The sequence below is a fragment of the Apostichopus japonicus genome, chromosome 22 (assembly GCF_037975245.1).
Source record: "Apostichopus japonicus isolate 1M-3 chromosome 22, ASM3797524v1, whole genome shotgun sequence".
Taxonomy (NCBI): domain Eukaryota; kingdom Metazoa; phylum Echinodermata; class Holothuroidea; order Aspidochirotida; family Stichopodidae; genus Apostichopus; species Apostichopus japonicus.
The window spans coordinates 14,956,152-14,971,617 of NC_092582.1; the positions used below are offsets into that span (position 1 = coordinate 14,956,152).

The following is a 15,466-nucleotide window of genomic DNA, read 5'->3' on the forward strand; positions in this document are numbered from 1 at the left end:
GTATATATAGAGTTTATTAATATCAGTTTTATGTAACAGACATGTGCTGTAAGTGTAACAGAATAAATGTACAGAATAACAGTGATTAACAGAATAACAGTGTACAGAATTAGTATACAGAATAATTGTTATCTGAACCTCCTTACCTGCGTAAAACAGATGAACCACAATGTGTTACACAAGTAAGCAAAATTTTTCATATTTCAATTGTAATAAGACCGAATTCATGCACTGCGTAAAACATCATTGATGTGTAATTTCTGGCCTTTTTTTAATACCTAACAAACAATAAATTGATCTTCCCAACAATATCTTGAAAAGTTCACCAATTAAAGAGCTCTAGGAGAAGGTCTACATGATACCCACATCTACTTCAAGAATGTCTAACTACTTACCTCTAAATTTCTGTGAGCTCTCACTAGGTTAGCCTCATGTTCCATCACTGCAATAACAAGAAAAGGAGAAAAAGTATGGATTGAAAGTAGGTCACCATGGATTAAAAACAAAAAGTAAATATAATTTGCATTGAGTATTCATTTGTTGTACCAATAACACGGTAGGCAGTTCTATTTAATATTCACAATTTTTCTGCTAAGTGACACCAATATTTACCTTTAAAAACATGGCGACCCTCCTGTGGCAAAATTTGTGGCCTGGGAGAAGGGGTATCCCACCTCCCCTTTGAGACAACTTTTACACAATTAAGGATTCTTAGTTGCAAGATGATGCTGTCTTTTGCAACTTTTGAAGTAACGATGTTCCAGATATTTTCACTTTTTTTCTTTACATATATCAACAATTTTGCATGTTTTTTTTTGCCAGACTGTTTGGCGAACCAATACTAGGATTTTAAAATCAACCCTCAGAGAGAGCAGAATTGACACTTCATAGCCTCTTAAACTGTTTTTTTTGGGGTTATTGTCAATTATATCTTCTGGTAAGAAAGCTTCCACTCAGTATATGATTTACAGTATATAAAGAAAAGCACTTCCGACAAATTTTTATCACTCCTATAATAAGACGGGATTAAAGTCAGTCTTGTGATTATACAGCATAGCTCAGACAGTGTTTGCCGACTCATTATTTGCTAGTCCAGTTAAATAAACCAGATCAGAGATTGGACAGAAGAAGCCGTACGGAGAAAGAGTCCGACAACTTGTATGCTAAGATATCAGAGGCCATACCGAAGGTCTCAATGTCTCATTATTCCACTTACGGTTATTGAGGATGGCCTCCTCGATGCTCTCCTTGGAGCGATTAGAGACGGTGAGATGCGAGATGGTGTCCTTCATCAACTTCTGTTGCGCCACCACCTGCCTCTTCAGTCGATTGACCTCCTCGGTCCGCGGCAGACGCTCCGTGGTGAACTTGGAGAGTTGGACATTGCTCTCCTCGGCCAGCACGGATGCTTTAGTGATCAACGATCGCAACTGGTGTACAGTATTCAGCTTTGTCTTCTCCTGAGGAAAAAGAGGGACCAACATAACTTAGGATAAATTTTGTATTTTAAACAATGCGGTGTTGCGACGATGCTCCCCTCTGTGGTATGCTTGACCTAGTACAATAATTTATCAAAGACAAAAGAGTTAGAATGAGGAATGGTTGGCATTCAGAAGTTCACAATGACAAGTAGCCACAAATAAAAGTCAAATGAATCGTAGCTTTGATGTTGAGTGGCATGTTTATTGTAACAGAACTTTGTAAGCTCGTTTTGGATTATTAATTATTATTTTACAATTTGAAAATGGCCCACATCTGAGGGAAAATCTGTGGAATGCTCTTAGATTCAAAATCCTACTTAGTTATAAAAAAAAAAAACAACATATGGACTACAAAATTGCTGGAAAACTGGCAGCAAGGTACGAAGTACTTCAATAGGGTGTATTTCTTGATTGCTAATGGATGCCGATACTTAAGGCACCTTGGGAAATAAATCTGCATATATGACATACCTGGGCTTGTGAATCTTTCTCTTCTCCAAGCAGCGTGTCAAACACCCTGAGGACTGCTCTTAACTCTCCTAAAGTCTTCTTCAATCTCTCGTACGTGAGTAAACTTCCCACTGCGAAATATTCCGCATCCTTAGACGGTGGTGAGTGAGTTGCACCGTGGTGTTTGTGAGGGGATTTATTACTGGCTGAAAATAAATAGAAAAGCAGCAAAAAAGGAGAGTTACAAGCTATTCTCGCGTCTTTTTCCGATCAAAGAATATTGATCAAGTTGATTTGTTTGCTATGTAACTCATTCTCTGGAGGCACAATAGAGCTGGGTATAAAATGTGGCTTGGTCTCATTCTGTAAAAACTAGTCTGTAAATAGTCATTGTCATGAACAGTCATGCAACTGCAAATGCCAAAACAAAAATGGAAATATTAGAGGGTTCAAATTTATATCTGGTTTCCATTTCAAACAAAATGAAAATTACACTATCCATCTTTGGAAACCAAATAATCAGAAAATCAATTTTTTTGATACCGTGGGAAGGCAAGTTTGTTAGTATTTGATTTGGATCGACATACAGTGTGTAGGGCTTACAGATATATACTATTAACTTTAAAGAGTGCTAACTTTACCCAAAAGATTACAAGATACATTCTTAACATGCGGGCTTCATGAATTAAAGTACCTCATACCTTTTATATTAAAATACAATGGACTATAGTTTAAATTCCTGTCTTCACCACAAACATCATAAAAAGTTCAACCATTTATGAAGGTCCAATTATAAACTCAAATTTAATAGAAAATTAAGTAGAATGAATTAACCCATTGATGTACGTCATGGCACTTACAGGTCTTGACAAAGTCAATGCATCAAGTTCACTATACATTGTAGCATGAACACAAAATTTCATAAAAGGAGAAGAAATGTTAAGGGTCTTCAAAAGGTTAGAGATATTTACATTTTTTATCTGCTGCTGAGTATATCATTAAGCTGAAAGAGACGAGGATAGGGGTAGGGAGTATGGGGGGTGGGAGATGGAGGAAGTCGGTCACCGTTTCGGGGGTGCAGGTATGACCTTGTCTATAGGTTGCGGTACAAACAGGGTACTTACGAGGCATGTCATAAAACTGGGGATCTTCGTAAGGACTGAAATCGGTGTGGAAGTCATCTTTGGCAGCACCATCATTATCATCTAGCCAAGGAGAGAGAAAGAAATAAAACAAAATGGGTTTTAAAAATTCCTCAGATCACAAATGATACATAACTTAATTTGTGAAGTCATCACAGATAGGAGGAGAAGGTTGGTAGGGGTTAGGAGGGTAGGAGGCCGGGTGGGGAAGGGAAGGCAGACATGGTGAGGGGGGAGGTGCTATAAAACAGTTTGAAACTTGTACCTTCCTAAATTTCTTTCAAAAAGTTAACAATTACTGATTGCTGATCCTAACATTAAATTTTGATTGATTTTTTTTTATTGTGATTAAATGTACATTTAAGTTGGAATTATTATATTTCCATTTTAAGTAATTGTTTTTCTCATGAAGATGAATCTCTTAACTCACCTGTGTTTACAAAGAGTCTTCTAGACAGCCTGCTATTCCTAGTACTCTTATTACCAGTTTCTGTTATGGCCTGTGACTCACCTGTGTTAACAAACAGTCTTCTAGACAGCCTGCTATTCCTAGTACTCTTATCATTAGTTTCTGTTACGGTCTGTTTCACCGTCACACGGCTGTGTTTGTACTCTGCGTTGCTAGGCGACCACCTCTTATCCTTCATCATCTCCTCCAGTTTGGTCCTCAGAGCATTGTTGGTGTCGATGCTTCGCTCCAGCTGAATCCTCAAGCGCCTCATCTCCTTCAAGAGCTCGGTCAGGTCGATCCCTGTCTTTGGGTCTGTGATCTTAGGGAGCGTAGGGTCTCCTCTCTCACCAGTGGTCTCATTGGCAGGAGAATCTGACATTGATTGAATGACATATTTAATGTAAATAAGGCGAGCTGGTCTTATAAATAAGTGATTTAAATATCTCTGTCTATGGAAGGAGTGGTTTTAAAGCACCACAGCCTAGCAATAAGCTTACCACACATAGTACATAAAGTACACAGTAGATAAACTGCAGCCTAGTCTACTTTGCATTTAAGAATTGGGCCTGAACTAGTTCATCATTAATTTCTCAACTTGTTAAACACATAACTTGCACCTTTTGTTCACTTGCAGAATTTCCTTCACTGCACTTGTGAGGGACATTACACTAGTTGCCATAGCAACTGTCAGCTAATCTTCTGATGTGCAAAATTTCAATCGTTTTGCAAAATGCCACACCAGTTACATACGAGAATCTGCCAGAGAGAACATTATGCTTAATGTTTTGAGAAACAATCAGCTGTTTGTAGAGTTGAGGGGTCAGGGTTGGAAAACTTGTCCACTCCCCCCCTCCCCCTCGGAACATGTTTCTTAGTACTGCCGATCTCACCAGAAATGCAATCAGACAGTCATGTTTAGACTCACCAGTGGGGTGGATCTGTTCGTAGACACTCAACTCAAAGCGGAGAGTATTCTGTAGCTGTTCCACCTCTAGAAGTTGTTCAGAGAGCTTGTGGTTTTCTGACTCCAACCTATCATGGTTTGAAAAAAATAGTTAAGTAAAATGACTGGCACTTTGTTCCCCCTTATTTGTTGTTGTGATTTTTTGAATTTGACAATTGGTTCAACTTTACCTTGATGAGTATTATACATTATGAATGTGAAGTTTGATATTTGACAAAAAAATTGTTAGCGTGGTTAATATCCAAATAGCCAAGTTATTAGGTTGACAAGACAAATGTTTGTTGAAAAGGGTTCAAAGACATTCCTAAAAACAAAAATTTGATACCTTTTACACGACAAAATTAAGAAATTCCATGACTGTTTTCATCGAACATGTCTGTATATTTTTTCTTTCTTTCATTACCTTGAGATATCTCTTTGGGCTTGCTTGTAATCTTCTCTCAATTTTTGATTTAAGTTGTCCTTCTCTACCAGTTTGGCGTTCAATGTTTCCACCCTGGTCGTTAGTTCGATGTTGGTCTCTTGAAGATGTATTGTAGTTACGCCTGAGTGCGAAAAGACGATAAGACAGAAAAATTCAAACCTTGGCAAGAGGACAGCCACACTTAGCACTTTACTAAAATTACTTTTCATAACAAGTCCATGGAACTTCAAACTTCAAGACAGAAAATTAATGTGACTTAGAGAAACCATTCAGGGAAATCCCTGACAAAGTTTAATCTTAGGTCGTAGTTATTGCATTAGAGCAGGGGTGGGCAACCTTTTTGAATGAATGGGCCAGATAAAAGGAGTGCACAAATTGACTGGGCCACACCTAACCAACAACCTGCTGTTGATTTCAACCTTTGATTCCGAGGACTTTCAAGCAATAGGTATGTGTACTTAATCTGTATTCACAAAAACATAATGTCAATACAGTACAGTTGATAATTAATGGGGATAATAGGCCTACCTAACAGCATCATTATTGCCGATGAATTCTAAGCAGCTAGCTTGTATTTTGTGATGATGTAAAATACTTTGATTTTTTTTCTTTTTCTTGAGACATCTCACAAGAGTAACAAGAGCTGGTCAAATTTCATGACCATCTGTACAGTTCCTTACCTCCACTTCCCCCTCCCGTGTCGTCCAATCTTCCCTCCAGTTGCTTCCTGAGTTTATCGTTAACCTTGATGGAATCCTCCAACTTCTTCCGTAATGCTCTCAGCTCTTCCAGGTAATCCCTTAGCGTACTGTCTGTGCTGTCCCTCGTCCCTGAACGTCCGGTCTTGACAGAGTGAGGGCTCCCTTCTGGAGTCTTGGAATGCAATACATTTCTATATACCTCTAGTTCTGATTTCAGGGTGCACACCAATAACTGGTTCTCTCTCAGCTTTGAATGAAGTTGAGCTAGGTCGGGGACGTCGTGCAGCGGTGTCGTATCGAAGTGGTCCGTCTGAGTGGAAGAGTTCCTCGAATCCCTCGTCATTCGTGCGTCCCTCTGCCTCTCCAGAGCAGATTTTGCTTTCATTGCTTCCCTCAGTTGATGTTGGAGCTTGCCCATCCTCTGTTGTTTTTCCAACGCGTCAGAAGTGAGCCTGTCATGAGCAATATGAGGTTATTAAAATGACAAGAACATACTATTTAACAATTCCATTGATACTTCATAAACAATATCATATAGGCTAGATTACAGTATCGGGATTAGTCAACTTTTTTAAAAAATTTAACGCAAGTTTATCAAATATATCTGCCATCTGGCAACAGTAGAGTATGTGATAGGATCATGGCAAATGTGTTGAAAAATTCTTTCTTTTTTTTCTTCTCTCAAAGTTTATGCTACGTTGGAAAGATTTTCTTTGTGAAAAGAGATACGAACAAGAATAACAGCCAAATGTTTTACCACTGACCAAAATGTCCAACACTCCCTTAAAGATCCATCCCCCCCCCCCATCAAAAACAGTGATTTGCTGTGGGAGCTAGACAGAAATCAGAGTAACTTCAATTCTTTGTGAACAAGCTTTTTACCAACTATTCCATTTGATACACGCACTGTATGGAAGAAAGAAAGATATTCCAAGGGAGAATCGAACAAACTTGAAGTAGAAAATATAAATAATAAACTCTGATGTAAATCTCTGGCTATTGCGACTAAGAGAAGATTTCTGTTCTTACTTTTCCAGTTCTTTTCGAGTCTCGTCTGCCACATGCTGGTTTTCTTCCAGGAGTTGACGTAAGCTATGATTGGCCTTTTTGCTCCTCTCTAACTGCTTCTGAAGATCTGAAATCTCCCTCAATTTGATCTTCAAGCTGCGATGGCAAAATCCAAGAGATAGTTATAAAATATCATTTAAACTTCCTGCCAAAAGCTTTAGTCACCATGGAAACATCTGTTTTCAATGCATGCATTTCAACACTTGAAACAAGTCTAGAAACAACAACAGCACTTTACTGTTTGCAAAGTCACATTTCTTTTTTTCTTTTCTAGATTCATTTAATATTTGGTTTATTTTGCTTAATACATTAACAATTACCAATGCTGAAATATCATCGGAGATTTAACTGTTACTAATAGTAACATAAATGTTTGCTTTCATCTTAAACTATGAACACTGACATAATGGAACCAGAATGCAAAATTGCATTGTGGTTTCGATGATTTAACGTGAGCAGTTTTCTTCATGAATCTGACGTAATGTATAGTGAGGGTGTACATGTTACAAGGGTAGCACGATTTGACCTCTGATGACCCCCAATTTGACCTTTGACCTCCACCAACATAATGGAAAATCTGAAAAAAGAAACTTCACCTACTAGTGACACCCCCATGGCATATAAGCTCCCTGACGAGACGTTTTGATATATATCAGACAGAACAAAGAATTTCTTAGTGGTTTCATTTTTATTTTATCCTCGGCAGTGGTGGTGGAGGTGAGGAATGGGACGGGAAGGAGAAGCTGTATATGGTAACTATCCACATGATTTTATAGGTCAATGGTATTCTTTGGCTTTATCTCTCTCCTTTAATTAACGACTCGTATATAATTCAAGATTTCATTCTGCTTAATTAGTGATCTAATAATTATGACTCACCTCTCAGCAAAAGTAGTCTTCTTCTTCGGTGTCGATCTTCCGCTGCTCGATGAAGGTTCTGCAGAAAAATCAATCAAGTAAATAAGTCATCTGTATCATACAAAATTGAACAAAATATTCAAACGATTCTATCTCCGAAACTCCTGATTTGTAAGAGTCTGTGTTGACAATAGATCTATCCTATTGCTCAAAGTGGCTGGAATTGCACCTCTACTCAAGTTTTGCAAGTTTCATGCATTGTTTGCACCAAGTCCATACGACTGACTATAACCAATGACTTTTTTCACTGTACAACGACATCAATTATTTCTTCAAGTGATTAGCTAAATCATTCCATGATGACAACAACTCCCCCTCCCCTCTGGTATTACACACATAACAGACTAGGACAGACCAGGTACATTAGCTGTGAAAGCGTTGCGAGTTTAAACTTATTCTCAATTTTTTTTTACATGAATAGCATCTCTTTCAAAATTGATAACAAAGTAAACCATCAAATTATGTCGTACTCAACTCTTTGCATGTTAAATGTTGACGTGAAAGGGATTGAAAAGCAGGTAGATGTTTCAAGGTTTGACCTCTGACCTCCACTTACCATCTAGAGCCTTATGCAATGTGTCGGCCATGTCCGCACCCCTCTTCAGTTTCTCCTGGGCCAGCTCAAACCTCTGGAGGACGTCTTCTCCGAGGTTCCCATCCAGCCAGTCACGGGCCTGTTTGATCTCGCCCATGGTCTTCAGCGCCTCCAACAACATCTCTTTCATTAAGTCGCATAGTCTCTTTGATTCCTCCAAGTAACCTCTCAGCAGGACGATCTCTTTCTCTTTGGCTTTCAATGCGTCTTTTTCCGGGTTCTCCGGGATCACCTGCGCCTCCTCGATCTGCGTCTGTATGTCCTTGTACTGTTCCTGAAGAGTGCAGTTGACATCGTTGGCCTGTTGCAACTGGCCTTTGAGATTCTCCACCTCTTCTTGCATGCGGGTGAACGCTTCCTGGTTCGCCACCACCTGGAACCACCCGCTCTTGTCCCGATCTGGACTGAGACCACGGGAGGGGCTGGACGATCGACTGTCAGAACGGTTGCTTTGCAACATTCTCACTGCTCGACTGCATCGTTGGTTTTGATTCTTCAGGAGGGCGACCTGTTCCCGGAGTTCAAAGATGTCATCCGATTGACCGAATTCCGTGTAAGAATTATCGCAGAGATCGTCCACCATTAACGTTGGTTCCGAGTCAGACTCCGAGGTAGGGAATTGCTGGCCGAAGGTCAGTCCAGATCGTAGCAGATTGGAGTCGCTTTGAACTCTCTTCGGTGTACTGGCGGGCGACAGTCCGCTGTTGTGTAGCTGCCTCCTGTATCTCTGAATACGATTTGCTTGAAGATGAACGGTGCCCTCCGTGGCACGGACTTTTCGCTGAAGTAGCATGACTTTCTGCACGCTCTCCTTGAGCTCTCTCTGGCAGTGAGCCAGCTGGTCTTGCAATGCAGACAACACATCCTTGCTGACCGGATCCTCTCGTGTCTGTGTCTCTTTACAATCTGTGCCGGAACTCTGTCTTACCTCGACGCCCGCCTTCTTCAACTCTCCCTGTAGACGTTCAATCTCCCGGGCCAAGTCTATGATCAACTGCGGATTGAATTCCCCGGCTTCCCCGTCCCTCGGCGTGTTCAGGGCGATGTGCTTCTTCAGTAATCTGTTCATGTTCTCTGCTGTCTTCAACTTCTTCCGGAGGTTGTGCAACTCTGGGTTTGGCTTCTCCTGGCTCTGCCGGGTCATCTCGTTCATCTCTGCGTGCGCGGAGTCGAGTTCGCTCCTGACGACGTCGGCTTCGTCCGTTTTGTCCTGAAGCTGTTCCTTGAGAATCGCATTCGCGACTTCCAGGTGATCCACCTTGGTCTTGCCGGAATCGATATCGTCCTTGGGACCGATGCCAAGTTTTTCTCTCAATGCCACGTTCTCCCTCTCCCGTTTCCTGATCACCGACTTGGCCTTCTCCAGCTGCGATTTCAAGTGCGGCATCTCCCGGCTCGTCTCATCCATCTTCCTCGTCAACCTCTCGTTGATTTCCTTCAACCGTCCGTTCTGCTCCTCCAGGTCTCTGATCTGCTCCAGCTTCTGCTGCACCTTGGCGATCAGATCCTTCTGGAACTGTCCCAACCTCTCATTCTCCTGTTGCAGGGCGGCGCCGACCTGTGGGGAATCCCTGTCGCTCTTCGACCTCTGTTTCATCCTCTGGCATTCTTGTTCTCTCTCTTGCAGCGCTGAGTCCTTCTCCCTGAGCAACGTCTTGGCTTGATCCAACTGCTGTTTGAGAATGGGGATCACGTGGCTGTTGGATCCTGCGCCATCCCTCGACTGATTAAAGAGAGCTGCCTCTAGTTGCTGGTTCAGAGACACAGCTTCCTGCTCCCTCCGCTGCAGCTGAGCCTCTAGGGAGTCTACTCTCTGCTTCAGGGCGTCGTTGTTCTTGTCCGTGGTGTCGTCCTCCTGCCCTGGGATGCTTCGAAGACTCTCCAAGTCTTCCCTCCTCACACGTTCTTCCGATACTTCTTCTTGCCTGGCAGACCTGTCCAGTTGATTCCGTAGGTCCAGGAGTTCTTCCCTCATCTCGGGAATGGACATATCCATGACGTTTACGTACTGCCTCTTAACGAGAGGTTCTGACACCAGGCTGCTCGTATCCTCCACTCTACCTGCCTGTGCTTCTCTGGTCTGAAGATCTCTGGAATTTTGTTCTCTGGAGGACGGTCCATATGAGCTTTCTGTAGATAAGAGGGTCAAGAAATATCTTAAAAGGGTAAAATTTTTGAAATGGATTTTGATACATTCTTCACGAGTTACTTAATACCTAATTGAAACTTTTGTCTCACATATAGAAGACAAGTTTTGATATTTTGATGCTTTAATATTTGGCTTAATCAAATCAATGATGACTAGCACATGAATGCAATTACCGATAAAGTACACAACAGTATCTACTCAAAATCTCTCAAAATCAAGTGAAAATTTCACTTATCTGCTATTAAACTAAAGCTCCTTTGAGCATAAAAACGTGGGGCTTGTATTAATAGATGACAATCAAATCATAGAAAATGCTCAAAATATGACCCAAAAATGAAAAATATATATATATATATAAGGAAACATGATTAAATGTTCAAAATTAAAATGTACATATGAATACCAAAGGTAACATTTATAAATGATTTTCAATACTCTATTCATTATCTTACAAACTTATCTGTAAGAGATATTTTCACCCCACCCCCTACTTATTCCAAGAATTTTCCAACAACGAATGTAAGTGTATGCGATGTGGATACAACAAAACAAACTTTCAAAAATATCTGGAAAACTTTGCAATAAAGTCCACGCAATGCACGACATCTGATGACTCACCGTGTACATCACTGCCAACTCCACTGGTATTGGAAGAGAAATAAGGTCGACCGTCGATGCTAATACGGATGTCGTCCCTGCTGTGCAAGCCGTTTTCCAACTGGTGACGCAGAGCCTGGACTGCAGCCAGTTCAGAATCTAACAAGCGGGTCCTACTCGAGTCAGATTCGTCCTTTGTCCCACTCTGAGTGATATTTACGTAGAGTTGCCTCTCTGCTTTAAGGGTATCCGTCAATCGACTTAACTCCTTGATTTGTTCCCTCAGAGCATCGTGAAGCTGAGTAGATTAAAATAAAAAGAGCATAATTAAAATGAAAAATCATGAAAACAGGTAAAACTAATTCTTCCAACAATCTCATAGAATTTTAACAAATCAAAAAACAAATGTCTCTAAAACTTTTGTTTTACTTACTTCACGAGAATTAAAGGTTGATCAATTCTTCATTCCCAAAAATTATTCACAGCTTTTCTTAAACTGACACTGTTTTGTCAACAACCCTAATACTTGAATTATCTGAAAAAAAGTTGTTTCTGAATCTCCCATATGGTTTACTTCTTGTCTTCTTTTAATTATTTGTAAAGTTTCATCCGATAAAAAAGTTTGTGTCCCACAAAAATCACATCATTTTTTATTATTGTTAATTTTCAAACTGTTTTTGTCTAACATCACGGTTCCAACCTCAATTGATTTTGGTGGAACAAAAAAACAGATCATTGGACAGGTCCATCAATCTAGTATGATTCCTCAGTATATTGGAAAATATACTGAAATATGCAAATGGGCGGATTAAAATGACCAGCGGATTCATTTATACGGTAGAAATATGGACTTACATCATCATTACCGGATCCCCTCCCTTTACGATTGTCAGCAAGATTCACTCTGATTTGAAGTTCCTGTTTACAAAGAGGAAACAAAATGCAAAAAGGACTTTAATCAAAATAACAGACATCGACATTGGATGAGTTCATATGGAATCACAACACACCATACATTCACAAAACAAAACTCATATTGTGTGGTCATTCTCTGCAACTCCACGGTTTATGTGAGTAAATATGAAAACAAAAATTTACAAATAAGAAGAAATTGATATCAAGCAACTTAGCTTGATATAAATAATTACTAGAAAGTGGGAAAATCAGTGAAGCCTTCTGTCCCATATTTTCCGGTTGGCCAGCTACAGAAGTTTGTACAAAGCAGGTAATCCAGCTAAAATCATATATTGATGTATAAAATTTCTCACATTATAAATTGGTCGCTATGAAATGTTCTCTGACATTTATGTCAAATAAAACTTTCCAATATATAATAAATTTATCACTTTTTACATCCAACTAGGCCTGATAATAAACTACAACAGTTTGTTTCAATAACGGATAATATTCTGCTACTCAAGTGAACCAACATCAATTTTTCCAATTATTGCTTTCCTTTTATTTCATTTATTTTCTTAGTTCTTTAAGGAAACTTACCTTAATGAGTCTGTCCTTTGCTTTCTCGTCTTCCATCTTAGCATCGAGTTCCCGTTCCTTGGCTTCCAACTTTGCTTCCAGTTCTGTGAGTCTTCTCTTTTGCCTCGCCTGGAAAACACAGTACAAAAAATGTGGATTCTTCAGTATCCAGAATTTCAAAAAAGAACAAGTCGCTGTGATCCGTGATGGAATTTCTTTCAATAATAATGCTCCACTTTAAAATAGTTCTCCAATTTCTTTGCACTTACATAAAAATTAGTCGCACGTTAGTGCAGCATTCAGAATGGAGATTTCAGAGCAAGCGTACTTCGAAAGAGAATACTTGGGCCACAGGAATTCCTGCTTAATTTGCTTTACATCATCTTTTTGCCACAAGTCTTGGAAATTCAAGTATATTTGAATCTGGTGTTGAATCACAAGGTAGTTATACAGAGCTTTCCTTTACTGAAACTAATTGACTTCAACATGGAATCAATTTAGTAAACATTTCATATTTGTTGACTTTGGGATGTTATAGTTGGTCGATGGTGGCACCATATTGAATCAGAATGCACTGATGTGAATTAAGGTTCCTTTGCAGTGTAAGTGTAGCTGACACATGTAATTTTCATTCTATATCTTGTTCATTTTATTCAACTATTGCCATTATTCAACCAGAAATTTCATCAAACTTACTATCTCGTATTTACTGACTTCAGGTTGCTGAAGCTGATCGATGGTAGCTCTACAAAATAAAAATACAAAATAAATACAAAATAGAAAAGTTGTTATTCAGCACAAGACAAAACACAAGAAAACAAAGCACAAAAACAAAGAAAGAAAAAAAGGAGAAACAAGTGAAAAGTAGATTTTTAAATATTCAGTGGAGGCTCCAGCACTGGCTTCCTTGAACAGTCAAATACTTCTGGTTAATTAATACATCAATTTTCACTATGTTTAATGAATTTTGAAGCTCTTACGTGTGCAAGATATTGCCCTAAAGAGGAAAGATATATACCAAAGTTCATACCTATGACAAGGTTTATCACTTACTTAGCTCTTTCCAATAATTTGTTTTTGTTCTGCAATTCAGCTCTCAGAGAATCCAGCTCTCCTTTCTCTGGTAGTGATGACTTTAACCTTCTCACTTCATCTGGTGATTGGAAGAAGCAATATTTGAAATAATGATAGAACAATGTTTAAAACACATCATCCCTGTCGCTCCAAATTGATAAGCTTGAGGGAACAAAATTAACCGTGAAATATACGTGTCTATAAATACCACTACTACTAAAAAAAACACACATCAATAATTAAAGAGAATGTTTCTAAAGACTTTTGTTATTAAATCTTGCTTATTATTATTACTTTTTGTTTAGCATTACATTTGTGTTAATTAATGGTCCTATCTGCTGTGAATATTTCCCCCAAAAACTGTAAAAAATTCACTCTAGATCTGAATAAGGAAGATAAAACAGGAAAGATTGACACAATTTTCCAAGACATATTCAGTAACATCATATGCAGTCAGATTGAAAATTGCCAAACGATTGCACATGAACAAATAATGAAATGTTGTGCAAAACTTGTCATAAACTGGTGGAGTAACACAAGTATAACTTTAAAAAAAAAAAAAAATGACAGTATAAAACCTTAATATCCATCCTCACAATTTATTATCATCTTAAAAAGTGTTTACATTTTGGCAAGTAGCAAGAAATGAGACCTCTACCTCGATTAAAAAGCTAAAGCCAAAACAGTTGGAAATCCTTACTTAATTTCCCTGCGAACATTTTTGCGAGTACAGACGATACCGTTATCGTTTGTAAAGCAGACAACCGAGCACTCATACTTAATGATATATAGAACTAAGTCATACACTCTGCTCTGCTGTTTACTCATTTGACTCCCTGTTTTAATTCCATCTGACGGCTGTGAATTCCCACATAAGTGGTTGGGATGGTGCGTAGATTTTTCACACCCTGGGCTAAAGTGACTTTGATGAGCATACCTTCTTTCCCAGAGAGAGATTCTCGAAGGCCATCAGCTTCATCTTTCAGTCTCTGAATCTCGGCAGCTTTGACAAGGCTGGGATGATTCTTGGCAACAGCCTGCTGCATCTCCACAAACAGCTTGTCTTTCTCCCGCCCACTGTCCAGAAGTTTCTGTCGAAACAAAACCAAACGGTTAAATGCGGTTTTAAAATACAGACTATTGAATACTGAAGTGCTGTAGGACTGCTAACCAATTACAACCTTAGGGAGTGTCTGCATATCTCTGAATAGTGGCATCAAAGAATAATTATGTCACCAGGAACCTGGTTTCTTAAGACTTCATTTCATTTCTTTTCAGTGTATTATGAAAATTAGAAAACACTTTTATTTTCCCCCTTATTTTGCTCCGTTCCCTAATCAAGCTTGGGACAGAACCTCTAGTCGCTTCTACTATGACATATGTTTCTTAAGAATGTGCTTCAAAACGAATGCATTGATGTAATTCCAGCTTCAGGACACTGTAACTACTGTGTTCTATCGTAGAATGCATTATCTATAAAGTTTTCGTGAGAGCAGAACATATGGTTTCCCATCATGCTGACCCCCTTATCTACGGTGCTCAAAATAAATGGTTGTTAGGCTGGTTCTCACCTCGATAGTCTTGTCTTTCTCTTCCAGTGCGTTTCGCAGTTTTCCGACGAGGTTTTCCTGCTCCCTCTCTGCCCTGTTCAATGCATCACCGGCGCCCTAGAAGGAAGAAATCAATAAATGTAGTCATGTATTACCATTGGATCATTGGGCCCAGGTGACCAGGTGGCACTAGGAGGGCATCGGAGAGGCATGCATAATAGAGTTGTAGAATTGGATATCTAACAAAGGGAACATCTTACCATGTGTCACAATGAAATTATCACTTCATGCTGGCATCTTGTTTTGAATGCATTATGGTCATCCACACCACCAGGCATTCCTTTTCTTAAATGACACTTTCAACCAAAAAAGGCACACTGCCTCTAAGCAAAGGTGGGACAAATACTGATTTATACTTCATTGACA

At 39.3% G+C, this 15,466-nt stretch overlaps 1 protein-coding gene across 4 annotated transcripts in view; it reads right to left on the reverse strand.

Annotated features, from left to right (window-relative positions):
- Positions 1 to 15,466, reverse strand: part of LOC139964028 (uncharacterized) — a 54,239-nt gene that overhangs the window by 3,442 nt on the left and 35,331 nt on the right. For all 4 annotated transcript variants that reach the window (XM_071965331.1, XM_071965330.1, XM_071965334.1 and 1 more), the window contains 18 exons: positions 15,062 to 15,157; positions 14,428 to 14,581; positions 13,470 to 13,569; positions 13,113 to 13,161; positions 12,438 to 12,545; positions 11,796 to 11,858; positions 10,962 to 11,238; positions 8,156 to 10,324; positions 7,561 to 7,618; positions 6,643 to 6,777; positions 5,593 to 6,065; positions 4,892 to 5,033; positions 4,450 to 4,556; positions 3,585 to 3,896; positions 3,056 to 3,136; positions 1,953 to 2,137; positions 1,217 to 1,460; positions 396 to 442 (listed from right to left, as the gene is read on the reverse strand). In XM_071965331.1, the coding sequence (XP_071821432.1) occupies positions 396 to 442; positions 1,217 to 1,460; positions 1,953 to 2,137; positions 3,056 to 3,136; positions 3,585 to 3,896; positions 4,450 to 4,556; positions 4,892 to 5,033; positions 5,593 to 6,065; positions 6,643 to 6,777; positions 7,561 to 7,618; positions 8,156 to 10,324; positions 10,962 to 11,238; positions 11,796 to 11,858; positions 12,438 to 12,545; positions 13,113 to 13,161; positions 13,470 to 13,569; positions 14,428 to 14,581; positions 15,062 to 15,157 (4,800 nt within the window). The remainder of the gene's footprint in view (positions 1 to 395; positions 443 to 1,216; positions 1,461 to 1,952; positions 2,138 to 3,055; positions 3,137 to 3,584; positions 3,897 to 4,449; positions 4,557 to 4,891; positions 5,034 to 5,592; positions 6,066 to 6,642; positions 6,778 to 7,560; positions 7,619 to 8,155; positions 10,325 to 10,961; positions 11,239 to 11,795; positions 11,859 to 12,437; positions 12,546 to 13,112; positions 13,162 to 13,469; positions 13,570 to 14,427; positions 14,582 to 15,061; positions 15,158 to 15,466) is intronic.